Source organism: Anoplolepis gracilipes, chromosome 14 (genome assembly GCF_047496725.1).
Source record: "Anoplolepis gracilipes chromosome 14, ASM4749672v1, whole genome shotgun sequence".
In the NCBI taxonomy this organism is placed as follows: domain Eukaryota; kingdom Metazoa; phylum Arthropoda; class Insecta; order Hymenoptera; family Formicidae; genus Anoplolepis; species Anoplolepis gracilipes.
In genome coordinates, this window is record NC_132983.1 from 2599364 (window position 1) to 2627235 (window position 27872).

The following is a 27872-nucleotide window of genomic DNA, read 5'->3' on the forward strand; positions in this document are numbered from 1 at the left end:
CAAAAGTTTTCGCGTCGCCTGAGAGGAGCGGAATTTTTTCGTATCACTCAATGGCGCGGAAAACCGGAGCGAGTGATATAGTCGATGAGGAATTGAAATTATTGGAAATATCATTAACCCAGAAGAGGGAGGACGCGCGGCTCGGCTACCGAGAGGGGACGATGGGTGGGCGCGAGCCTCCCTCTAGGGATCAATTTGTAATGCGTTATCTTTTGCGGCGACGTCGACAACGACCATGACGATGACGACGACGACGACGACGACGACGACGACGACGAAAGGCAATTTTAGACGCGCTCGCTCGCGACGAGCTTAACGAACAACGTACTCCCTTCTAAACCCCCCCCCCCCCTGCAACCCTCTACCTCATGTTAAATTAGTTTTGCGAAGAACGCGGGAAGCCCGGGGGTCATCTCGTCGTTGGCATCCCCGTAATTTTCATCTCCGCAAGCGGGAGGATTTCACAGCGCATTTCACGATTCATTATACTAATCGATGTAATTATAAACAACGATAACGACCGCCACGGCTAGAGGCCGATAATTTCTAAGGGCGCTCCCGAGCGCCAATCTCGCGACCGGTGATTAATGTTAATATTAAGGCTCATTATGACGGGGAGATGGCGCGGACACCCCACCTTTTGTTTATCCGCCGCTTGCGCGCGTAATGTAGGCATTAATCCGACGCGACGTCTTGACGTGAATGAAAAGCCATTTTGATCACGAGTGTCGAAAATGCAAGTTTCGCTCTTTTCTGTGTGTATATATATATATATATATATATATATATATGTACTCTGCAATACCTATTTATTTAGATACGAAGGGGTCGGTATTTTCATGAATATAGTGCGTATACCGACTAGGTAGATATTTGGAGATAGCATTTTGAAAATTCGACGCTTATCGATCTCTCTTTTACTCTCTATTATTGCCAAACCTGCATCTATTTTTATTATCGTCTCCATTGCAGTGTTACGTGTACACGCGTATCGAATTTCAGTTGTCGATAGCTCGGATGTATTCTCGAGTTTAGTCGACGCGTTTTGCCTCTTCCTATTTGTTTTCCAATTGAAAAAACATCCGAACGAACACAACGCGCGATTTATTTTTAAAGGACACAAATATAGTGGCAGGGACGAGATATATAGTTTAGCCGTTCTGTCGAGAGTCTTGGATTTCGGTTGTCCTCGTGATCGAGACGCGCGTCTAAAAATCTCCAGCTCGTGCGCGATTGAAAATGGATCAATCGTGAAGTTATTTCCACGGAAACTCTTTTATTCGAAACGCGCACAGCACCGAGGTTTCGAACGAAGGTACAAAATGAAAACACCGAGAGTGGTTCGCAGAGAATCTCTTCCGCGGGATTCTTCAATCACATCCGTTCGCGTTTAAAGCACAATGTAAAATCCGTTAGGATCCACCGTCCGTCCACATGTCGAGAAAACGCGGGAACCGTATAAAGATTTGGCGCGAGAACGAGAGAAGTCTTCTTGGCTGTGTAAACGGGAAGGTGCGGCCGCAAAGTAGAACTTATACAAACTACTGGATTTACGTCGTTGTTACAACTGGGCTCTTCAGTCTCGTTACCACAAAGTGTGCCAAGTCGAGGAAAGTCTCTCCGTTTGTAAGATCCATTTTAATAATTATTAAGGCTGCCTTCTCGAAAGATAGACCCTACAAGTTACGGACTTACTTGGTCCTCTTCCCTCACCCTTTCCTCGCCCCTCCGTGATTTCATTATCAAAACTTAAACGCGAGAGACGAGAGGAAGTGTATTCTTACGATCGCCGTAACACCGGGAAGGTTGAACGCCATAGCAGGTGGTTGCTCCTGAGGTACGTATCGGTAGAACTCGTTGCCGTCCTTATACCACTTGACCGAGTACAGCTTCTCGTTGTCCAGATTAAAGATGCACTCGAGGTGTATATTTTGCCCGAGCACCACGTGCTTGGGCACTACCAGCTCCAGCATTCTCAGACCGTTTGTTTCTGCAAACACATGTAAACACCGACAGATCAGAGAAAAAGCGCGTAAAAGTGTGTATTTGTATTTACGCGAGCAGACAAAGCGCTTTCAGCGAGAAATCTTGCTTAAGCAAATTAAACTAGACAGGAATAATTGGAGTAGCAGCTTTTTCGCGTTTTTGTAAAACATTTAGCGACATTATTGAAATTTGAAAGCGTAATAACAGTTGTAATTGAAATGTCAAAGAAGGAACAAGATAAATTAAGGCATTTCAATCTGAAAATTCTCTGTCGCGACAATAATATTTCAATACATTTCTCTCTCTCTCTCTAGTTTTCAATAAATTAATATAATAAATGTCTACATCAATTTTTCTTAATTTTCTTCAAATCTCAAAAATTCCTCACTTATTTTTGTAATTTACTGCTTTTATATTTCTTGTTAAATTTTGATTTTATAAAGATTGAGGAACTCTGCAATTAATCTTGTATGCGTTAAAATAATTTTTCACAATCTAATTTCACAAACGGAATTTGAAAAATTAAGAGTAAGTAATAAAAAAAATTTGTTACATTAAATTGCAACAAATAAGTATTAAAGAAATAAAAGAATGTATATGTAAAAGAATAAAATGTCCATATTTCTATATGTCATTTTTCTGTGTGGGTCCGGTTACGTTATTTAAAAAGCGAAAATTTCGGAAAATGGAAAAGCATTCGTTGCAACAACATTGCTGTTTGGATCCGCAAACTTTCTTAGAAACATTTCGTTAAAAATTCACGACAAATCACTCGAGACGCGCGACATTTCCGACGAATGAACGACAAAGCTCGTACGCGCGACCCGGAAAGATCGCGATCCCCTTTTCCGAGATACGCGGCGCCCGGATGACATCACTCCAAGAGGGAGACAAGATCAAAGGAGCCGCGAGAGAAGCTGGCGAAGAAGATGCGCGCGATACGCATCGTGCCTCTCTTTCCCGAGGATACTCTAGCGATATTTGAATCACTGGAAATATTCTGCGGGAATAGTATATAATCCATGGAATATATCGTGTACGTATAAGAAAAGAGAGAGAGAGAGAGAGAGAGAGAGAGAGAGAGAGAAGAGAATAGGGAATCTGTGACAAACGCGTCGACGGAAGACTCGAGAGGATGATGACGATAACGTCAGGGGTAAACAGGTGGTTGCGAACGACGACGACAGCTATGGCGTTTATAAACAAGATATTAATTTCTTGACACGTTCTTGATCGCGAACAAGACAAATTAAGTATTTATTCGAATAATAGTGCCGGTTTTTTCCAGCGATCAACAATTGTTTTCAAATATTCAATAATATTTTTAAAATAGAAAAATGCTAAAGATTGAAGAAGAGACGATAAAAAAAAACGAAAAGGACAAACGATTTTTTAAGGATGTCAAAAAAATCTGTTTTTTATTATGATTTCTTTTTTGAGAGAATCAATTTTTTTTATTCTTTAGTGAAATTAAATTAATGAAATCACATATTGTAAAAGTCCGATCTTACACAGTGGATAGTACATAATTGAAGAAACTTTAGCAACGGAAGTTTTTTTAATTCAATATTCGATACACGAAAGATTCTAGTCAAACTCTATAAATTTTAATATGTGACAAAATATATATACAATATATACCATATATATATGAAGAAATGCGCGAAAATGTCTGAGTTTCAAAGTGCCGGCTTGAAACTTCCAGTGCAACGGGTTAAGTGAAAATGTACTTTTGATTGCTGTCTTTACGGTGGACAGGGGATAAGCGCAGGTGGCAGGAAGAGGGAAATAAAACGCGACCGTGAGCGTCGTCGGAATTTTTTCCAACTTTTCTTTGCTTTTCTTGATGATTATCTCAATTATTTCGCTAATAGTGTACGGTAACATTTTCCGCTTTCGTAACAAGAGTTCTATGAAAAGTATAATAAAGCGGTATTTCTCCAGACCGGACTTTTTCTCCCGGGATCTATGGAAAACCGGAGAAACTCCGGCGGCGTCTCTCCCGGCGTCTCGCCCGTGACCGCGCGTCGTGCAATTTCTGGAACGACAAGGATAAGAAATAATTTCTGCGCTTCGTTACGTCCGCGAATCGCGTAGACGAAGGAAACTGGCTTATGTAGCTTCCGGCAGGATGGCCATATTTTCTTACGTGCAAGTAGGACGATAGCGTTAGCGAAAAAGCAAGAGCATTTCCAGAACTAAGAACTCTATTAAATTGAATTAGAAGAATCGAAGCTAAAATTTAACTAATAAAGAGTCTCGGACGAGAGAAACCGTTCTTTTTATATAATAATATGTAAATTGAAAAGAATCATTTAATTTGATTCAATCTATAAATTTCTTTCCATTTTACATACATTATTTGAATTTTAAGAGAAATTTTACCTACTAATAGACCTCATGTATTACGATGTATAACACGGGATAAAATCGGCGAGAGTCAATGAATCGCGCCGAAACAAAAGGATGAATTTTCACGAGCCTCATTTATATCGTATAAAGAAGCATGTTATATATCGAGAACCTCCGTTGAGCTATATCGATGCCGTCGTTTTTTATTCGACCGGTGCCGGCGGCAGTACCTACACTCCATTTGACGCCAAACTTTTGCGCCAAATCATCCGCGGAATCTACGTTATCACAATAAGCCCTATGAGAACGATACAGAATTGCGAAAACAAGATTTTACAGCAGATATAAAGTTAGAAAGTAAAGAAGATATTATCAACATATCAGAGAGAGAAATATATACATGAGAAGTTGCTGAAACTAATAAACTGTCATTTTTAAATATAACAATAGATTAAAAACAATCAGAGATATTCTTATCATTCAATAAACGTTTATAAGAAGATGCCAAATATCGACAATCATAATGATATATATTTTTAACAGTTCAAAACAATAAAAAAGTTAACCAGAGCTGTAAAAAAAGGCGCGACTGACATCTAAAAAAAATGTTTCTAAAAGTGAACTCGATTTCTTTTCCAACTCTGTTCGTACGTACTTTAAATATATATCAATTATCATTAAAATTGTTTTGACATTTTCATAAATGTTTATTAAATGATAAAAATATTGCCCACGTAAATAAAACTGCCAAACATACTCTCTATTAAAAAAATATTTATATTTATATTTATATTACTTTCCTTGTTCCCTATGTATATTTAAACTGTCAGCCCGACTTCTCAAGGGATATACATAAAATTAAAATATATATTTCAAATATATTTAATGTTCAACATATTTTTCGATGTTCAATTTTCTTTCGTCCGATACTCTAGCAAGGGCGTACTCAGCCCTTACCTTTAACACAGGGAGCATTCGTCGCGCGAGGAAGGAAGTGCGCTTGTTCGTAGCCACCCCGTATATATATCTCACCTCCGCTATCTCTCTCGCCACGGTACGCTACGTCGAGCACACGTCCGCGTTCCCTTCACCTCCCTTCTCCTCTCTTCCTGTGCAACCGTCCCCGGGGCACCCTCTCCGCACTCGGCTAACAACAATGCCCTTCTGCCATCGGGCTGCGACCCTCTAACCTGACACACGACACCGTTTGCCCTCTCCGTGACGCGATGCGACGCGACGCGACGAGACGCGTCGCGTCGCGTCGCGACGCGCAACGCGACCGGGGTAGCCGATACGACCGGCAGATAGCCGGCTTCCTGGGAGGACTCCCAGGTCCTAGTGAAACGGTGTACGATTTCCGTAAAATAATACTCCGGCCGAGGAAGGGTGAAGGAGGGCAAAATTAAGCGACTTGCGTCCGTCCGAACACGAGGCTTCACCGATGAACGACGACATCCCTGCGTGATTCGCTCCTTTTCCCTCTTCTTCTCTCTCGATCGAACAGATATCTCTTCCTGATCGCGGAACTACGCGCCAGGCAATGTCCTCGGTGTCGAATGGCTCGAGAAGAACCCCGATTTCCGTCGTAGATATAACGTACGCGAGGTAGTACACCCTCGGTAATCTAGATCGAGGCGATTCGATAAAATTCGGGGAACACGATGGCAAGCGAGAATATGGGTGTCGATATGACCGAGATCTCTTTCTCTTCCCAACACAAATATATACATATATTATTAATGCATAATAATAATATGCATTATATAATAATATAAATAATATTGAACAACATAATATTGAACTCGAACATTTATAATTAAAATATTTGTAATTAAAACAGATTATACACATATGTATATAAGCTCTTTTTTGTAATGAAATTATTACGCTATATTGTTTTTAATGGTTTTAATAAATTTAATATAATGACAATTACATATAATGACGGATATTATAGGCACAAAAAGATAATATAAAAAAATCCGGATGGTTTAACTTCTGTCCAGCGTGAAAAGATAATTTTTGCCATCTTTCGCTTTTGCGTTTTCACGTTACTGTGAACGAGAAAGGCAGCGCCGTTAAAAAAAGCTGTGTTACTTTAAATTCGCTATTGTAAAAAATCAGAATTGACTTTCAGCGAATCGGAGTAAAATGGCCGAGAGAGAACGGGGCGACAAAGCAACAAGCGAGGATTCTCCTTCCCTTTCCCTCTTTTTCCCTCTACAGCCATTCATATTATCGAATAAATCTTCAATATTCTGATCTTCCCCGCCCCCTCCGCATCCACTCCACGTTCCTTTCTCCATTGTTCTTGAACGCGTAACTACAGATATGGATATTGGAAGCTTATTGCGAAAGAATGATGAACTTTTAATCAATCGCAAGCGGAGCAAGTTGGCAAACTTTTCGCATTTGCATTTATTTTTCATTACATTTGTGCATCTCGATGTAGTTTCATCGCTTCTCGAGGTAAATACAAGCGCAACGAAGCTTAAAGAAAATTTCAAATGCTGGATTCTCAGTGGGAAGAAGGATAGGTTGTAAAATTACAGTTAAGTTATACGTTTGAAATTTATATCTGAAAATAAGACGCATTTAACTTGTTACGTTTCTCTCGCGATTCCTTTACATTTTCTCGCGATGAATCTAGTTTAAAGTCTTAGAACGCGGAATATCTCGGAGACCATTGTACTTTCTTTCAGTTATGGATTATTTGATGGTTACAGAGCCAATTTTAAGAAATTTATATCAGTCAATTTTATTAGGGCAAGAGAATTTTTTGGACGAGAATGTTTTTCTTTACCCATTTTACTTAAGCGACGCTCGATATTTATTTTAATAAAACACTCGAAAAGTTATCTTTATTAATTCGATTAAAATAAACATGGGACAAAATAAAAGATCGTAAATTATTCCAAAGTCGAAATTATTCAGAATGAATCCGCCAATGACAGACATCGCGATAATTTCGAAAATATACTGTGTATCTCCGAGGGATGAAATATCTGAATTCGCAAATCGGATTATCGAATTGCGAGATCTCTCCCTCTGCGCTATCTGTCACTATCGCGAGAAAAATGGTCGATACCGCGCTTCCAAATTCCACTTGTATCGAACGACGGCACCCGATAAGCAAAACAAACGTCGCCGAGCCGGTGTCTCGACAATAATGGAATAACGATAGCGGCTGCGTGAATCGCAGGAAGGAAGAATCCGTGCGCGAGTTCGATCACCCCCCCCCCCTCTCCCCTCCCCCTCGCCGTCATTGAGTTAGGAAATTAAAAGGTTATTCGTACAGAACGCGAACGGTTTATTTCCCCGGTAGGTGGTACGATCACTTCGGAAGCCGCGATTGAAAATTCCGTGTCGAGAGACAGTAAATCGTCGAGTTAACTACATCGACTGCCCTTCGACTGCGCTTTCTCTCCCCCTCTCTCCCTCTTTCCCTCTCGCACCTTTTTCTATCTATCTTTGTCCTCTCTGCTTCTACCCCCTTTCGTGAATGTTTGCTGCGAATTACAGACGAGCGTGATATCGCGGACAGAAAAGTAATGCTCTATCAACCCCCGCACGCGAGCGCGCGTTTATTAGCGCCATTTTTTGTCGAGAGTCTCCACGCTCTTATTTGCCTAACGAAAAATACCCGGCTGTAAGGGTAATCGGACCTCTCGATCGGCCGCGAAATTGGCGTGGCAGGGTCGGATTTATCGTTGTCCTGGGCCCCGGGACACAATCGCAGGAATCTAACCCTCTCTTATCGATAACGAAGATTTATCGGCGATGAGGCTTGTAAAGTGGTGTTTTGTCTCGCATCGACGGCGAATTTGTCATGGATAAGTCCACCGTTTAATGGATTATCATATATAGCGTGAAATTTAATCAAGAACTTCCGTATTAGATTATATTTCGAATTGAACTTTAATTAATTAATATTGATATATAGATCTCTCTCTCTCTCTCCGTCAATTTTTATCTTTCATAAATGAGAAATGTAATTGCTTAGTGGTTAAAATTTTACAACGCTAATAATTAAACATTTTCCGTCGACACATATATCTAAATTTAGGTGTCAGATATAATTGACGACAATTTATTTAATTTTACTCGTGGCTTTTCTCTGTGCAGAAAGCACACGGTGAAGCTTTATCGTGATGATTCTCCCTTTCGCGATAGTTCTTTCGCGCGATAACCACACATGCATGCCGGATGCCAGCGCCGAAAATACGGCCCTGATCGATACACTCGACTTGTTTATGCCGCGCGCAGGATATGTACGTGGGTTTTCCGAGCGACCTCGCGCCGCAAATGTAAAACGCCCGGCCATAAAACTCCACGGGTAGACAGCTGCGATCGCGCGACTTGGCCGATATAGTAATGCACGTGTCGCACGACGAAGACGTATGCGAGGACGAGAACGTATCCGCCAATAACGCGGCGAAATCGAAGGACTGTCCAAATATTGTCGGAAGACGGTCCGTCAGAGATGGGATGGTGCACGAGGGGAGATTGGGGAAGAAGGGAGAGAAGGAAGGGGAGGATTGACCGGTCGTACCTCCTTTTTATCTTCTTCTGATTTAAGTCACGAGGATCCCTTCGTGCCTGAAAAATCCTCGGTGAAAGGATCGTGGGCAATCAGTGTCGACGAATCGATGGTGCGGAAAGCTCGGCTGGAGGATAACTTATACGAGAGAACATTCGGATCTTTTTTCGCAGAAAATACTGCAGCCACTTCTGCCGCGGCAGACTTCTTGTTTCTCGGTTTCGCCAAAATTGGCTTCTTTCGCCAAAAGTTTTCACTTTTCTCAAAATTGTCATCTCCAATGTGTTATATACGTTTGCCTGATGAAATTTAAATATATATATATATATATACGTCGTAGGCAAATTATTATTTTATTATTTTAGAAAAATAGCTTTTGACTAGGCAAATGCTATCCGGCTGATCAAATGGCTTTCATTCGTTTATTTGTGTTTAACAGCATTTGTCTGAACACTATTTAGGAAAATAGAAATAAAGATTATTTTGTATAAAGTAAAAATAGTAGATATTTAAAAATAAAGATTTAGTATGTTTAAAAATATACTATTTTGATATTTTTTATTTCTATGCAAACAATACACTAATACATAATCTTGTTTTAAAATACATAATATATTATATAAAAAATAAAAACCTCACAATACAAATTAATAAAAAATTTAAAAAGCGAGTGACAGTTCATGATAAATGTTTTATTGCAAAAATGTCCTCTTTATGCTTTTTTAAATTAAGACGTTTTTGTTTCATCAACTAACTGATTAGAAAGAATAATGTTCTTGAAAAATATAAATAGAATTTTGACATTTCTTAAAATATCTATATTTAAGAATATTACGCAACAATAAATACTTTACTAGCGACTGGATTGATTAGGCTCATATATATCATTTTGTCCCCATAAGCTCACATTGATAATAATATCTATAGCATGTTTCTATAAACTTGCTATAAATTCTGGATTGGTTTTTAATATATAACATTTCAATATTTAATTATTTTATTAATCCTATTAAACCGAAATACTCGAATCTTTCCACTATTTTTGCTTTAGAAAATAATATTTGTTTCTATTTTCCTAATTAGTGTGCAGACAAATACTGTTTGCCTAAGAAAATAGCATTTCAACATAAGTAGACGGGTGGGGGCCATTTGACCAGTCGGATGGCATTTGCCTGGTTAGGAGCTATTTTCCTAAACTTTTACAATTAGATGATAATTTGCTGAATAAACGACAGCTATTCAACATATTTTTAGAGAACATTCTATCTTGGGAAGAATCTTTTTTGACATATTGACTATACGTTGGTAATTAAATTCTTCGAATAGAAATTTTAACAAGTAAATTTAGATGATTTTTAAATCGATAATGAAATTGTGTTGTCTGTAAATTCTTTTTAAAAGTTTGTAGTGCGCTAGATTGATTTTTTCATCTTTTACATCCTGGAGGTAATTTTACGACGTTTTAATCGGAAAGATTCATTCTTTTATCTTTAGAATACAAGACAATATCCGTTGCTCTCATTGGAAAGCATCGATTCAAGCGTCGAGAATTAAAGAATCTCGATTCACTCGATGTAAGATTTGGTATTAAATGAGCAGCGAAATCTTGTTTTTCGATAATTATCCAGCAAAGTCTCATTTAAGGATGGCTTAATATACGCGAGACTTAATTAACGAGATATTCAATAACGAACTCTTCGAAAGTTGCAACCGCAAGACTCTCGCCGTAGGAAAAATCGATTCGCCAAACTCGTTAAGCAACAAAACCCAGCTACTAATTTCCGTCCATTCTCCTCATCTCTCTCCTCTCGCTGCTGATGCATATAAAATGCGTACGTAAAATAGCGTATCTTACTTAGTCGGTGAATTTGTACAGCGAGATTCTCTCGTGTGGCAAAGAACAACAGCGATAATTAACGTTTCCCCTTAAATGACGCGCCGCCACGAGGATAAATAACTTATGGAATGGCTTCTCGAAATCTCCTATTTGCGAGAAACTCCAAATCACGCGTTTCGCCAGTTTCGAATGAAACGGATTTAACGGGCGGATACGAGACGAACTTAACGAAAAGAGGGGTCACCATGGCGACCCCACGATTTTGCCTTCACTCTCTCTCTCTCTCTCTCTTTCTCTTTCATATGAGCGCCAAGTGAATTGAAGGTCCTTGACTGAAGAAGCCCGATGAGAAGACCGTCTAAGTGCTCGGGTTCGGCTTGAATTAATGATATCGAACGAACGGTTTTCGATGACGGACGTCACGAAGAGCGTCCCGAATAAATAAAGCCTCTCCGGCCACAGAGGTACTTCAGATAATTTGCCCCGCATTTATTTATTATTTAAATACGAGGGATGTATAATGAAAAAGAGAGAGAGAGAGAGAGAGGGCGGCCTCGTTTCGCAGGCTTTTTCGCAATACCGACAGCAAGAAGTTGAAAAGTCACCGTAATTCTCTCTTGCAAAATGCGAAGAAATAAAACGGGGTTATTATCTTACCAAATTTATCCATTTAGTTCGCAATATTAGCGTTCCGAATTATCGTCGGCTGTCATGTCTATAAAAGATATGGAAATTAAATTATAATGATTATAATTTCTCTCTAAGAAACGTGCGTGATCATAATTAAGACTTTATCTTGTTTCACGAAGACAACAGGTATTTATTAAGCGGAGAGTTAAGGAACTTTTAGGAAATTATTCATGTAGTAACTCTCTGATTATTGCCATAAACTGACCTCCGGTTTCCCGGAGGGTGGCTTTATGCATGGACAAGGGTTATACACCTACGCTTGTAGGGAAAACAGAACGGATTAAAAAAGAGAAATTAATAAGGGAAGATTATACGGTGAAGTAGCACACGATGATAAGACAAAAAAGAGAAGAGAAGAGAGAGAGAGAGAGAGAGAGAGAGAGAGAGAGAAAGTGAGAGAAGTAAGCCTCTCTAACGCGAAACGCTCGCGTAAAATTATATAACGCGACTTCTTCGCCGCTCTCTCGCAGTACGCTCGTAAAAACTTTTTCCCCTAACGTTCTCCACGATAAAGATTTTCCGCCTGGAGATGATGCAGAGAGTAGTAGGTACCCTCGTCCGGTTAATGCGACATTGAACGCCAACGACGTTTTTTCGACGATGAATAACCGGAAAAATGAACAGCCGCTCGAGGTGGATTTGCCACTTTTTTTCTACGTGTCTCGCTGAATTCGTGCGGTCGAGTTTGCGATTATCGGGTAACGCGATAATGAGTGTGAAAAGTATGTCAAAAGCTTCACTATCGTGGTTTTGCGTCGATAAAATATCACATGAAATTTCCAAAATAATTAAATTATGTATAATCCTGTATATGCAATATGCATAAAAATCAATTTCTCTCTAGACTCTAATACATATCCGTTATCAATAAAAAGAAAATTGTCGGAAAAAAAGAGTTAAGGAAATGTATTAAAATTTGAAAAGTGAGAAAACGAGAAAGTGAGGGGCAGGAAAAAGAAGCATAATTCGAGAGAACCGTAATAAAGGGTTATCCGAGCAATTTGAAATGCCGCTTGAAACCGGCAATTGTACCATTGAAACTAATTAAGTCCCGTTATCGTAGGGAATATTTGCGTCCATTACCGCTTCCTTAACCGCGTTTAGCCGACGATGAAATACAATATGACACGAGTATGTGTCGCGCGGTTGGCGGTTGGTGTCTCTAACCTCCGGAATACGACAACTCTAACCCTAGGATATCCCGGACTATCAGAAATTCCCCTTTCTCTCTATATAGATTGGGAACAGACCGTTACTTTATTTATTCGCCACCGCACGGGATAAGCGGCTCGCGTCTGACTCTGGTAGCCCCTTTTAGTAGGGCAGTCCAAAGAGGTCTTTTTTCTCTTTGCAAAACCCCCGCGACTTAAGTCGGCGTTCGGTCAATAGGACGCATGATTTACTTCGGCCGTCATGATTGATTCTGGAACGACTGTTCGATAAACTGGCGGTAGAAAAAAAAATTATATCTCTTCTCATCTCTTGAATTTATCACAATCATTTGTCTTTACTTTCACGCCGAGAGTTTATCTACAAGAATATATTTTTATAATAATTTTCTACAACTCGTATAAGTACATTTTTTTCACTCAATCTAATTATTCTGATTTATCGGGGAATTATTCGCGACCTTTGCCTGCTTGTCGCGATTCAACAGCGCGGTATGTTAATTTCTCTCGAAAATGTTGGATTGAGCGAGTTCCGGCGAGCATAGAGAGCCGGGGGAAATTTCTCGAACACAGGAACGAGATGTCAAAATAGCGGAACAGAGCGCGGGGGAGTCTCTTGCAATGAATTGTTTCGATTGCCGAGTCCCCCCCGCCGGTTCATTCCTGCAGAAACCGATCCAATTATCCGTTACGCCCCGGAGCGCGAACTACCGCGTAAGCGAGCGACCGCTTTTATCGCCTCAAATCTGCGACACCGCATCGACCTATCTGCCGGTCGACGATGAAGCCCCCAGGTCCCGGGGTTGCAGGCGCTCGCCCTTTTCCATACCGTACGCGCGGACGTGATTTGTCGAATGGTTTACCCCGGGATTCGTGGCAAATCGCGGGTTCGGGTTCGACGAACCAGATCGCTGTTTACGAACCACTGTTCGTTGTATCTCTCTCTCTCTCTCTCTCTCTCTCTCTCTCTCTCTCTCTCTTTCTTTCTTTCTCTCTCGATCCCGGTTGAATCGACGAGGGACAACTTCCGCCGGCTTTATCGCCGATGGCACGCGAGAAGGGGAGCAGCAAAAGTGAGAACAGGCCAACGAGAAAGAAAAAGTAACTGATCGAAAGGATGGGAAAGAAAGTGGGACAGAGAGAGAGAGGAAAAAAACGGACAAGCGAAAAAGGCGAAGTTAGGGATGGTCGGTAGGCGATGGCGCGCGCGCGCGAGAAAGAGAGTAAGACGGATGAGCCGAGGGTGCGAGAGTGTCGGGGCGAGCGACGGGAAGAAAGGGCGTGAGGGTGAAAGATAAGGTCGGGAAGTAGTAACGCGAGAAAGGGGGAGAGTGCGATAGAAAAGAAAGAGTAGACGGAGAGACGAAGAGAGCACCGAGGGACTGAAGTACGCGCAACGACCAAGTCGTCGGGAAAGCCAGCAGGAAGGATGGATCAAGGGGGAATAAAAGAGTAAGACACAGGGGGGGACGGAGAGGGGGACAGCCAGGGGGTGCTGGTGGCCGGAAGAGGAGGAAGAGAATCTAGAGAAAGGGCGAAATAAAAGCGCGCCGAGCGTGAAAGTAATCTCGTGACGCTAAAGCGTTCGCGAACGCGACGGACTATAACCGTCGCTCGTGATTCCCATCGACGTCGCTGCGATATAACGATAGTAGTTAGGGGTGTCACAGTCCTCCGACGTGGAGGGCCTGCTTTTCATAGTAATTCCATTGGTCTTTTTCCGTATCGATGCGGGGTACTTATTCTAATTAAAAATAATATTTCCCCATGCAAAGAGATAATTTATACGTTATAATTCGGAAATATTATCAAGCTAAAGTGCTCGAGTTTAACAATTATTTTCTACAACTATAAAACCAATTTTTTTACGATTTTACTTAATGTAAATCTTGCAGAGGCTTTACAATATTAAATTTACCGAGTATCTCGCTTATCGCAATCGCGATACAGTTGTGAAAGTAGTAATCAAAATTAAAAGATCAACACGCCAACGCTAATTCCATCGCGCTTTTTAAGTGTTAAGAGATTAATTAAACCTCGATCGCAAAAGTGCGATTCCCTCCGGAAAGAGATGCGGTGAACAATGTAATTTCCGTTATCATTAAACGTAAGAATGAATACAAGAGGACCGGAAAAACCGCATCGAGTAGGAGTAAAGAGGCGCTAGAAAACCGGCGAAGAGAGACCGACGGCAGGAAAGGAAAAGGACAGGCCGAAAAATAAAGAGCAGCAAAAGTGTGCGAGAGAGAAAGGGAGAGAGAATCGCGGAGGTGGAGAATCGCTCGAGAAAAGATACAAAAACAGAGAAAAATGGCGAAACGCCAAGGGAGAGAGGGGCGAACTGGGAAGAAGGATAAAGGGATCAGGAAGAGGAAGGAGAGACGCGCGAGAAAAACACGTAGTCGAGTAGGATAGAAAGACTAACAAAAGGGCGACACACCAGAGAGCAGGGAAGAAGGGAGGGAGAAGAGTCGGGTGAGAGAGAGGAGCGCGAGAGCGGGAAAGCGGAAAAAAAAAAAAAAAAAAAAAAAAAAGGGAAACGCGCGCGCGCTGAAGAGGTGACGGAGCTGTTGGAAAAACGCGGAGAGGAAAAACCAAGAGGCGAAGAGCGGACGTACACAGGAGGAGAAACGCGGTTCGGTGACAGAGAGAACGTCGAGGAATACAAAAGGACACGCGGGTAAACGAATTAATTACATCCCGCGGCGATGCGGCCCGGGGGCGGGGAAACGGGGAGGCAGCTGGGTGGAGATGAGTAGGTATAAATGTGTGCGAAACGTCACGTCAAACAATAGCATCCGATGTCGATAATACCCGTGCAATCCCGGCGATAAGCAAAACCGGCGGGGGTCGGTTGGAGCGATAACCGTCAACAGGTAATCACACAAGTCGTCAATAACGATGATTAAATGAGGCGTGCGCGTATATAATTTCCGCGCGTGATAATAAAACCAGCATTTAGAGCCGCGTTAAACGCAAACAGATCTCTCTCTCTCTCTCTCTCTCTCTCTCTCTCTCTCACACTCTCTCTCATTCTGTCTCTTTCTCGCGCGATGCAAATTAGAGCTGATAAATCGCGAGCTATCTTGGTATTGTTAACGCCGACGGCGTAAACAATGGCGAAATATGTGCATCGACAGCAACAGATCTCGCGTACCCTTCCCCCTTCGTAGAGGGAAATGGTAATTTTTCGTCTGCTTGTTATTTCGACGGGTACAAAGTGTGAGATAGTGAAAGGGGAGGAAATGGAATAAAATATTATCTTAGCAAACTGGGTTATTTGAAATAAGTGAGTCTAGGAATATATAACGTGCTATTATAGTAGAATATCTATCGTGTAATTTTGTCTCTTTAATGTTTCAACTTTATTTTGTCAATTTCTTAGCTAACAGAAGATAATTGTTTTCTAATGCGGAAACCTGCATCGTTATCCTACATAATGTATATTAATGTATAGTATATTATGTACGGTAAAGGGTATAATAAGTACTAATGGATCTTTAATAAGCTTCAGTTGATAACGCTTTTACATTTTCTCATCGTTGAACACTACAACTCAACGTCGCGTGGACGCGACGTCGACCTAATCTGGCGTAAAAGGGAAAATTCTTCGGTAACCGAACGGTCGATCAAACGTCGAGAGCAGATTAAACGACCGCGGAGGATGCGGAGGGAGATATTAAAAAATGTGGCCAACAAAATGAATCATGTCGCGAGCGATACCGAGCGCGTAGCACGGGCGCCCAACGGTAACTCGTAAAATCGCGCGCGGAAGACAAATCGATGAGGGAGGATAGGATAGGGCAAAAGGGAAAAGGGCGAAGCGAGCGGAAAAGAGAGACAAATTGGAAAAGCCCGGGGAAAGGAACGAGTTAGCGGAAGGGTAGGAGGGAAAGAGGGGCATGTCGGAAACGATCGGGGAACAATGAGGAAGGAGAGTCCGAGCTCAAAGCCAGGAAACCGTGCGTCGGAAAGCGTCGAGAGGACGGGAAGAGAATGGGCAAGAGTAGAGGAGCGAGAAAATAATTGAGGACGAGAAAAAGAGACGAAGGAGGAAGAGAGTGAAAGAGAAAGAGAGGACGCTCTTTTCGAGGGACAGTGCGAAATAAGCGCGTGGTAAACGAGCGGGCAGAACACCTCGATGTGAGCAGCGAAAACGCGCTCGTGGAAGAGAGAGAGAGAGAGAGAGAGAGAGAAATCTATTTATTATTCTGGAGCGCGCGAGCCTCGTCAGGACTGAGATACGGCCAAACGGGGCGCGATATAAAAATAACAAGCAAGACAAAGCGTATACGGAGACCGATGCGACGTGAGAAGTCGCGGTTTTCTTTATTTACGATTTCTTCCTCAAGTAACCTAAATTTGATTTTTCTTTTCTCGAAAGAATATCGAAACATCGATTATTCTTGAATTATGCAGACGAAACAGAAATGTCAGTTAATTATTAATCTCGTATGTTTGACAGTGTCAAATCAATTTATTTTTAAATAAGATTGACATTTACATGTCGTTTTTTTCTCCTCATTTTTAGAAACTTGAATTAAAGAAACTAATAAAAATAAATGCAAGATCCCAATATTATCTCCCCTCTAGTTATTCTAATAATTCTAAAAAACTCAATTAAAAATTTTTTTATCATTGCAAAGTAATTATGTACAGAAACTATTACATGTAATTTTTTTTTTTTTTTTCACTTTTACGTGTGTCATTATTTCCCACTAATTTAAAATTCGACTGAAATATATGTATGAAAGAGATATTATATATAGAATATTTGTATCATCGGAGAAAATGCTTGGGTGATATTCGTGAATCGATCAGAACTAGAATAATGCGAGAAGAGAGAGAGAGAGAGAGAGAGAGAGTAGAGACGGCGGTGATACGCGGAGCCACAGAATGAGACACGTCGGAAAGCGGAAAGTCAGTTTGCTTGAATGAAGGAAGAAATGGGATACCCGAAAGGGCGAAGCGAACGGAGAGAGGACGGATGAAGGAGGGAAATAACGAGTGCCGCACCGGCAGTACCGCGGATATATGATTCATTCGGTGGCGCGTTACGAATGATAACTCATGCATATTGAACGGGACGACGGGGGGTCGGATTGTGTTCCGTGAGTCAGTCGACGGTGATGCACGCGTCGCGACGACGACTGCCGTTGGCAATCAACGAGGAGGAGGACTACGAGGATTACGAGGACTACGAGGACTACGAGGACGGCGATAGCGAGCGGTGATACGGGGGGGGAGAGGGGGAGGGGGCGGTTAGCTACGGTTGGTGGTGTTTGTGGCGGTACAGGGTGGCGATGACGGTGGTGTGACTCGAGCTCTCGATGAACAAGAGTGCGACGGGGAGAGCGCAGCCCTCTTATCATCAGGGGAAACGCTTTGGCCCGCGAAGAGAAAGAGAGAGGGAGAGAGAGAGAGAGACAGAGGAAGGGAGAGAATCGGTGCGCGCTTCCGACTCGGCGACGCCGTTAATTAGGTCGACGACGTAGGCGAGCGAACGAGTAATGAACAAAAACCAATTTCGACTTAGCTCCCCACGAAATTTCGACCCGGAAGCGCCGCTTCTCCGCTCGCTGAATGATAATATTTGGTTGCGTTCTCATCTATCTCCTTTCCTCTCTCTCTCTCTCTCTCTCTCTCTCTCTCTCTCTCTCTCTCTCTCTCTCTCTCTCTTTCTCTCTCTTTTTCTCTTTCTATAGCTCGCTGCGCTTCTCTTTCGTCCTTTTCGGTAATTTCTTGGCTCTCGCCGGTGCAGCTGCTGCTGCGGAAGCTACCGTCGCTGCTGATGTATAGGATACACGGAGGAACGAATGCAACGCGTGAATAAACGCGTCCGAATTTTCCGCGGCTAACTTCGTTGCCGCCGCCGTCTTCCGCTTCGAATTTTGAGCGAGTTTCTCTCCTCGTCGTCGTTGTCGTCGTCGTCGTCGTCGTCGTCGTCGTCGTCGTCGTCGTCGTCGTCGTCGTCGTCGTCGTCGTCGTCGTCGTCGTCGTCTTCATCGTCGTCGTCGTCGTTCGCATAAGAAATATCGTTCTCTTCGCTGACGCGATCTGAATTTCGGTAGCTCGTACAAAGATTGCGAGTGTGATATGAAAACCATTTTTCTTTTGAAAATATCTTTTCAAAGTTATCAAAGCCGTCTTATCATACATATGTAAACCTCGTTTCTGGATAATATATATTAGTGATTTTTAAAAAATATAAATGTCAAATGCGAGTATATAAGATTATGCATCGTGAGAGGAATGTTAAAATCCTTTTTCGGTTGAAAAAATTGTGATAACTTTTTTTATTTTTTATTAAAAAAATATCCCTTTTGTTGCGTGTGTATACGTGTCAAATATTTTTGGGCACTTCTATGAAAATATTTTCATGAAAGTCATAAGGATCGATGTTTTTTTGAAATGTTTCGGAAAGATTCTCGATGAAAAGTGTCGAGCACTTCGATCCTTTCCAAAAAACAGAGTCGGCGCAAATAAATATCGCGTACGGTATTTTTTTTATTTTGTTTCTCTCACCTGTCGTTGAAATTTCACCCTGCGCGAACTCCCGCTGAGAGCTCGCGAATGATAATATTTTCGACGAGTATTCGTGCCGGGTTTTCCCAATGAGTTTAGCGAGTAACTTTGAGTTTCTCAATAATAACGGAATATATGAGAGGAGAGAAAGGGAGGCCATCCTCTCTCTTTCGAACAATGCACCCGGCATACATAAATAACCGCGGAACATTTTTTCTCCGCTATTTATCCGGGTATGGTTTATTCTCGCTCTCGGCACCTCTGAAAATTTCGGGAAACTTTCACAGTGCAAACTTGAAGTCGCTCATCTTTTTTTCGCCCCCCCCCCCCCTTCCCTTTCAAGTAAGCCCACGGACAAAAAATCAGTTAATATTTTGCCGCGTATTCACGTCGCGTACTCAGTCACGCTGGAGAAGCTTACGGTTTATCCGTTAAAAAATAACGTGTACGATATTTCATCGAAGGTCTGGAAGTTTGATGAGGGGATGAAAGAGAGACAGAGAGAGAGAGAGAGAGAGAGAGAGAGAAAGAGAAGGAGGGAATTTTTCAAAACGTCAGTTTTAAACCTACGCGGCTTAACGATACTATTGTTTTACGAAGAAAATTGTTTTTTTTTTTTTTTCACAATTTCATGTTCGATCATCGAGCGATATAATATCTTCGTTTGATTCGACTGCACGATTTATAATTAGAAAAATTCAACAAGATCAAATAATTGACAATCAATAATAACACGTAACGAATATGTGTCTCTATATGAAAAAAATAAATAAATCGCTTACTTTAGATAGATAACACTGTGCGACATCAAATAAAAACAAAATTTTTCAAAAACACACTTCGTTATTTTTATAGTCCTTTTAAACAAATGCTGAAATTTGATTTTTTAGTTATGTACTGTTTTTTTCCTTTTTTTTTCGAAAATATCCAATTTTATTAGAGTAAAACCAGTGTAAAGGAGGAACAAAAATGTAATGTAAATAACACGCGTCGCTTGTTAATCACGTATGTACAAGATGGGATCAGACTTTCTCAGAAGTTTATAAAAATAATTGTGATCAGAGACTTTTGAACGCTAATTTTTTTAAGAAAGCATTTTCCGACCCATGTTTATAGAAAACTTTGTTCAAAATTAAATTTTCTATGAAATCTCAAAGTCTAGCCGAATTGTTTGGGCCTACTCTATACACTGTCTTTTGCGGCGTGTAAAACGTCTGTTACATAATTAATGAGCATCATCTAGAAGCGACCGTAAGCTTCTCAATAAAAGTCTTTAGTTCTGTGACGTCTTTAATTAAGTCGACGACGACGACGACGAGCACGACTATAGGGAAATCAAGGAGGAACGGTGCTTTTCGCGATACTTTTTCACCCGACCTGTTATAATGAATCCAACCGTGATCCCATATTAATTGACGGCTCGCTGCGGCGCGACGTTTGCACGGGAGCGAGATAAAAAGCCGAGGCGGTTGGATCGTAAAGATCAAGTAGCGGTCGTGCAGGGAGAAAAAAAAAAGAGGAAAAAACTAAGGAGGATGGGGGAAAAAACACAAGAAAATGCTCCTTTATGCGAGGAGAGGTTGCGAGTTTTAATCCTACGTAGATTTCCGCGCCGAGAGCGAGAGAAGCCGCATAAAACTACGGCAATGGGAAAAGAGAGAAAATATTGAAAGGAAGAGGAAGAGGAAGAGAGAAGCGGCAAAGAGAAGGAAGAGAAAAACACGGTGTATTCAAGACGATGGGGTCTCCTTTATGAGAGTCGAGTGCGTGCGGACGCAATTGCCGCGGTATAATACCGCGTAATTCCTCCGCGGTTATTTACGGTGATTAATAAAGGAGAGCCGCCGGGAAAACGGAGCGGAATTAGCGGGAAAGTGCGCCGCGTCCGACGCGATGCGACGCGACGCAAGCCCAAGCTTGCTACGAGATTGCGATCGGATTCAACGTTTTATGATGCTCGCCGTTACACCGGAGGATTCTGCCATGGAAAATGGTAGTTCGCTTACGCGCGCGCGCGCGCGCTTTACATTACAGACTGCTATAATGGAAAAGCCATGGGAACAGAGAATATTTTCATTTAAATCTATCTTTTGAGCTTTAGAGGATATTTGTAATGTTCATGCGAAATTGTGCGGTTTTAGAGACGAATAAAATATTCTATTCGTTCTAGACGATTAAGAACGCGGTTTTACATAGATTGTGACAGTAAAACATTTTTCGGTTGTTGTAAAAAATAATGAACGATTGGAGAATTGAATACACGCGTCTTGACTCGCGTTACTTGGGGGATATAAACACGGAAAGAAGAGGTTGACAGGCACATAAGAGGGAATATCGCGCGATGCGAGAGGATCGCACAAAAGCATACTGCCAAGAAGATTTCGAGAATCCAGCTCGCGCAACTCGTCGAGTCGCACGCAAGACGATTAGAGAGAGGGAATAGGAAAAATTGGAAGGACGGGACGATGTCGGAAAAGGAGGAGGAAATTCTTTGAAGTACGAGAGCGATATCCATATTGCATAGTTGCCCTCGAAGGCCCCGCCATAAACCCCGCTCACGAATGTGGGCATTGATATCCCCGCGAGAGTTTTGAAGAGGAAAGAAATAGCGGCGTTGTGCACGCCAAGAGAGAAACGATCCGAGGGAGGCGGTCTGCAAAAATAAAAGTGCCTTTTCATGTCAGAGTGCGAGAATAAAAGATGTCCCGTTTCCTTCCGCGGGAATAGTCCGGCACATTGGATATCATTGTACAGCAGCCTTTCGGAACCTTGTAACGTAGCAGAATCAAAGGCAGGGGGGAGGAGTAAAAATGAAGGAGAAGTAAAAATGTGTATAGAGACATTGTTAAGGTGCATCGCGACGAATTGAAACGTCGACAACTGACGCTACGTTTGTCAGAAACAAAGAAGAGGAGACAAGCTAGACTGCTGTGTCAAACAAAGCCGACATTGAAAATCATCGATCTGTTCATTCAGATATATCATCAAGTGTCTACGATCACCGATCAATCGCAACTTTTGTAGCGAAATAAGAAAAATGTAGCATTTTTTTTTTTTTTTTTTTTTTTTTTTTAAGGATTTGCTTGTCACACAATGTGACAAAAGAGAAACACATAACTCTTTACAGGAATATTTGATAAGAGAAGGAAAGAGAGGCAGAGAGAGAAAGAGAATAACACTTAAAAATAAAATTTTATAAACTCTATCTCCTCTTCACAATATAATGCAAAGCTCCATAAATGTAAAATGGAAACTGTCTCCGTTGCTCTCTTTAAAGTTGGAGAAGCTACGGAATCCGCTGTCGCGGGAACGAAAAGAGACTGCAAGATTGAGGCGGTCATGCCGGTACATTAATTCCTAATACCCGACAGAAGACGTCGGCGTAAGGAGCATTAAAAAAAGAAGAGAAAAGGTGGAAGGAGAGGAGAAGAGAAGGGAAGGGAAGGGAAGAGAAGAGAAGAGAAGAGAAAAGAAGAAAAAGAAGAAGAAGAAAAAGAAACTATGGCGGAAAGGTCAAACGGTCCTTAAGAGCGCCCTTTCGACGCGCTCTGAACGTCTGGTGACGCAACGCAGATTTAATACCCCGTAATTCTCTCTCTCTCTCTCTCTCTCTCTCCCTCTCCTCACGGTTACGTAAGGCGATTAAAAGAAGGATTAAAAGACCCCTATTTTATTTTATATAACTCGAAGATATCAATGCGCGAATGACGAATAAAATTTTAAAAAGTTTTACTTAATATTTGTTCGCCATGAGTGAAGAAAATTTTTATTTGTTATTCGCGAATTTACTTAAAATTCCGCCGCATGCGCGCGGATAAACTTCGATTCTGTTTTTGAATCTATTTTTCCTATTGTTCACACGACATACCCGTCAATTTCGTGGAATAACTACCGAATCAAATAGAATAATATTTAGAAGCGCACGATCGTTCAACTTTCGACGCAGTCCGTAGGAATAACCGTCATTATATCATTCATAGTTGTCAGTGAAGACGTTAATTAAAAATTTCGTGGTTGAAATATCCTTGGTGTCTTTGTAACAATTTAATTATCCTTCAAGTTTTTCTCTTTTATTAAAAATGAAAAATGTAATTATCACAAATGAAAGTAATGCATGAAGATTTGTGTGCTGTGAAATCTCAAAGATTTCTTTTTTCAAATATGTAAAGCGCAGACAAACAAATCTTATAATAATGTTACGTAAAAGATGTCTTGAACTTGGCATAATTTTACTCCGAGGTATCTGTAAGTGTTATTAGGTACTTGTTGGTCTTAACGACGTAACGCAACGTTACGAGCGGTACAATGTGACAAATTAAGCGGCGCGTTTTAACAGTAAATGTCTGACGCGACTGCGGGTTTCGAAAATTGAGTCCTCCGAGTATACAACAATTACAGGCAAGCGTAACTGAATTACGACTGCTCGCGTAGAGAGATGCACTCGAAGACAGGAATACTTCAAGGTGAGAGACTGATTGTAGTGCTTGACATCCCCGGAATTGCCCTCCCCCGAGTACATCAACCTCTCTTCCCTTCCTTCCACTCCTCTTTCCCTCTCTTTCTCTTCCGGAATTACAGATACACGACGCACCGTTTCACCGCTTTATTTATGACCACTGTGTGTTCGTCCTAAAGCTCGTTGCAAAATTAATGCAAACGAGAGAGAGAGAGAGAGAGAGAGAGAGAGAAAACACGTTAAAAAATGTTTGCAGAATACGAGTGAGCGTCTTAACGAGGAAGAGATCAGTAACGAGAGAAATTTCGATCTTCCTGTGACGTTTGGAATCCCACAGCCTTCTCACACGTTCCGCAAATAGAAGAAAATACAAGTAATCATTTCACTGTTCTTCAATTTAAGCGATCGCGGAGAAACAGTTATGTTGCACAATACGACTCTCTTTCTTTTTTTACGTGGATCTTCGATCGCAAGGTTGGCAAGGAAATGTTGGTAGAGGTTCGAGAATGCTGATAACGATTCAGCTATAATATACATGATAAAAAAAAGGGCTGAATTTTTAATTCGTGGAACAGAGATGATTTTCTTTGTTTCGCTTCACAAATAAAAAAAAAGTTCATAAATAAAAGCATGTTTAAAAAAAGCGAGATGAGATTATCCTTTAAATGCGTTTATCTTGCTGAAAAATCAAGTCAGTTTAAAGATTGAACGAAACCACTTTATGCAAGGCGAGTGAGAAAAATGAAGGTTTAAAAAACCTCGTTTAAAAAATGATGAAAATAGATTATGAATAGACCCGTTCGCGAACTAAATGAAAACAAGAATACATATTTTTTAACAGATAAGAAGAATAATGATAAACGAGGCTACATTATCCAAACTCAAGTTGCATCATGGTACGGTAAAAAAAAAAATAAAAAAGCAAACACGATTAAAAAAATAGTGAGCGAATGTTAATAATTGTAGCGACGAAATTCGTTTAATTTCTTTTCCGCGAATGTTAAAAACGCGGTTGGATGACAGATGTCATAATCATCACCGTTAGAAAAAAAAAAAAAAAAAGAAAGGACGAGGAAGAGGCGGCCTATTCCTATATTGTCGTTTCTATAGCTTCGATGATCGCGACGAAGTTGGAATAATCTCTTCTCTCCTTCGTGCCGACATTACAATCGCGCCCTTAAATTAATGCGACTTTTCGCGTCGTCTGCCGTTGGCGGGCGACGCCCGAAGGCCGCGATATTTCATCAAATTACCTTTTCGCTATCCGCGCGAGATCACCCCTGATCCTCCTTCCTTCCATTATGCCCGATTTTTCCACGTCTTACGCAGCGCGCAGAATTAATACGACCATTCGCGGTTAAATCAATCGGAATTCGCGCGGGCGCTTCTGTTCGCGAAAGGAATCGCATTTTATGTAATTTTCCATTGACCATCCCTCCTCCTACCCATTCTTTTCAGTTCGCCATTCCGTTCGACGACGGCCATTTCACAGTGTACATTTTCTTTATACAAATATCTAATAACTTAGAAATACCTGGAAGTAAAACTATGCCAAGTGCAAGACATCTTTTACGTAACGATATTATAAAATTTATTTGTTTCTGTTTTACATATTTAAAAAAAAAGAAATATTAAAAATTGTACAATGCACACGTACAACACGTAAATCTTCATGTATTTATTACTTCTCTTTGTAGTAATTACATTTTTTATTTTTAATAAAAGAAAAAACTTGAAGGATAATTAAATTATTACAAAAACACCAAGGATATTTCTACCACGAAACTTTTAATTAACGTCACCGTTCACACTATTGCGAATTGTGAATGATATAATATGGCGGTTATTGCTACAGACTGCATCGACAAAGCTGAATGACCGTGCGCTTCTAAATATTATTCTATTTGATTCGGTCGTTATTCCGCGAAATCGATGGTACGTCGTGTGAACAATAGGAAAAATAGATTCGAAAACGGAATCGAAGTTTATCCGCGCGCATGCGGCGGAATTTTAAGTAAATTCGCGAATAACAAATAAAAATCTCATTCACGCATCGTGAACAAATATTAAGTAAAATTTTATTCGTCATTCGCACATTGATAACTTGGATTTATATAAAATGTAATGTCTCTTTAGTCCCATTTTAATCGGACGAAAATAAAATAAAAATTTAGTCGAACAAGTCAGGTATAATGTCATTACGAAAATACGTCAAACCTCTCGCGTTTTATGAGTTTTTTAGATTCCCAGCTGAAAGCAAAAATAGAGAAAACAAGCGGTATTGGAGTTTGGATACCTACGGTCGTCACAACCGCCGCGATCCTCGATAATAGGGTTAAATCGGCGGAAATTTATGGACGCTGACCCCTATATGTGTACGCGATTCATGCCTCGTGAAACGAAAAAGGGAGAAAAAAAAAAAAAAGGAAAATCAGCAAACCGACGACGACGTAAACCGGCGGTGAGCGCACGATCAAATTCATTATGTTCGCATATCTTGTGCAGCAGGAGGTCAGAACGTGCCGAAAGTTTACGTTAAATTAACCGGCCGTTGCTGTATGCGGCCTTATTGCGGAATGCAGTCCATGGGAAGGACGGAATCGCTCGGTATCGGGTCGTTAAAAGGCAATTTGTTAAAGCGGTCCTTTCATAGGGTTGCCGTAACACGCGAAGGCATTTTCCTTTCCTTTCTTCCTTCCCCCCTCCCCCCTCGCCCGCCCCCCCCCCAAAAAAAAGAAGAGGAAAAACACTCGGGAGGGCGAAGAAAAGTGTTCAACGTCGCGAAAGTTACGTGATGCAAAACTCTAAACGTCCTTTACGTATCGCGCTGCACATCGGCATGCTTAAGGACAATTTCCTGCAAGATTTCTTATACATACTTTTTTTATCCTTGCATAATGGCATACTAGGATATTTTTGAGAGGGAGAAAAAGAGAGAGAAATTCGAGAGAATTGACGTTTGCGATTTAACGAGACAACTGCATAATATGACGTTAAATATATATACGTCTCCTGCAAATTGGCGATTTCTCTTTCAGAGATAATTCAATAATTCGAATAAAATGACAGGCGATATAGTATATTTAGAAAATAGTCATATCACTGAGATGTCATTGACATTTTCGAGTAATTCGAGAGTTATAGGAAATTATACGATGTACATCGAGATCGTATTTATGTGAAAATATAATTCATATATACGAGCAAAGAAAGACAGAACACTATACTCGCATTTTATATTAAATCAAGGCGGTCCGTCGCGCGATGGCGGGAATGCCGGGAAAAAGTGACGAATCGTATCCTGTATTCCGGATATTAAAGGCCGGGGCTTCATTGCAGCCCCGGCAGTTTTATAATAAAATAACAGGCACAGGGGACATTTATTAAGGAAGTTGTTCGGCATCTCTCGCGACGCTGCGAGGCATTCGTGTGAAAGAGTCACGATCCGGATAAGCAAAAGCTCGATAGATTTTTATGCTGGCCGTTCTATCGGTTCCAATAATTCTGTTTATTTTTTAAATATATAAATATATAAATAAATGTTGAAAATACGTAAATAAAAATCAAATATTTGACATTTAAACAGATTTATGGCAATGTAACGTCTAATATAATATATATATATATATATATATATATATATATATATATATATATATATATAATATATAGTTTTTATTTATATATATAATATGTGTAAATAATACCAGATAAAAGAATTATCCGTTTTTCCACAAAAATAAATATATATTTTCCGGAAATATTTTTGTCGATAATTTTACTTCTGTAAAAAAATGAACATATATCAATAGTATAACTGTGAAGGAATTTATTGTTTTTTTTTTAAATAAAAAAAAAAGAAAAATATATATTTATTTATTTATTTATAAGAAATTCCTCTACAAGTCAAATTATTTGAAAAACACTCGAATGGATATGAAAGTTATCTGTCAGCACTGCAAGTGAAAATTTTAATTCCGCAAGAGAGAAGTTAATTCTGGGAATATTGAGCATAATGCAATCAATTATGTTTACGACTGGAATAGATATCTGCCAACAAAAAACCTATAATATCGTTAGACTAACGCTAGTCGATTTCTGTTTGACGCCAAAATATTATTCATAGACAATCGCGTTAACTTTGACACCGCAAATTAATGATTCAACTGTTGTTCAACTCTATTTTTGGAGTAAAATACATACATTAAAATATCTCGAAGCGTTACGTGATTCAATTTTTAATTTATTAATATTATACTTTTGAGACAATCGCGATACCGAAAAAATCAAAATTTTTCTGCAGGATTCTACTTCAGA

The 27872-nt window shown here is 40.6% G+C and overlaps 2 protein-coding genes across 5 annotated transcripts in view; one reads left to right on the forward strand and one right to left on the reverse strand.

The window, feature by feature from the left end:
• Window positions 1-27872, forward strand: part of LOC140673566 (ribonuclease H2 subunit A) — a 214554-nt gene that overhangs the window by 34789 nt on the left and 151893 nt on the right. The window lies entirely within an intron of this gene.
• Window positions 1-27872, reverse strand: part of LOC140673568 (uncharacterized) — a 186841-nt gene that overhangs the window by 5605 nt on the left and 153364 nt on the right. For all 3 annotated transcript variants that reach the window (XM_072906583.1, XM_072906581.1, XM_072906582.1), the window contains exon 3: window positions 1785-1990. In XM_072906583.1, the coding sequence (XP_072762684.1) occupies window positions 1785-1990 (206 nt within the window). The remainder of the gene's footprint in view (window positions 1-1784; window positions 1991-27872) is intronic.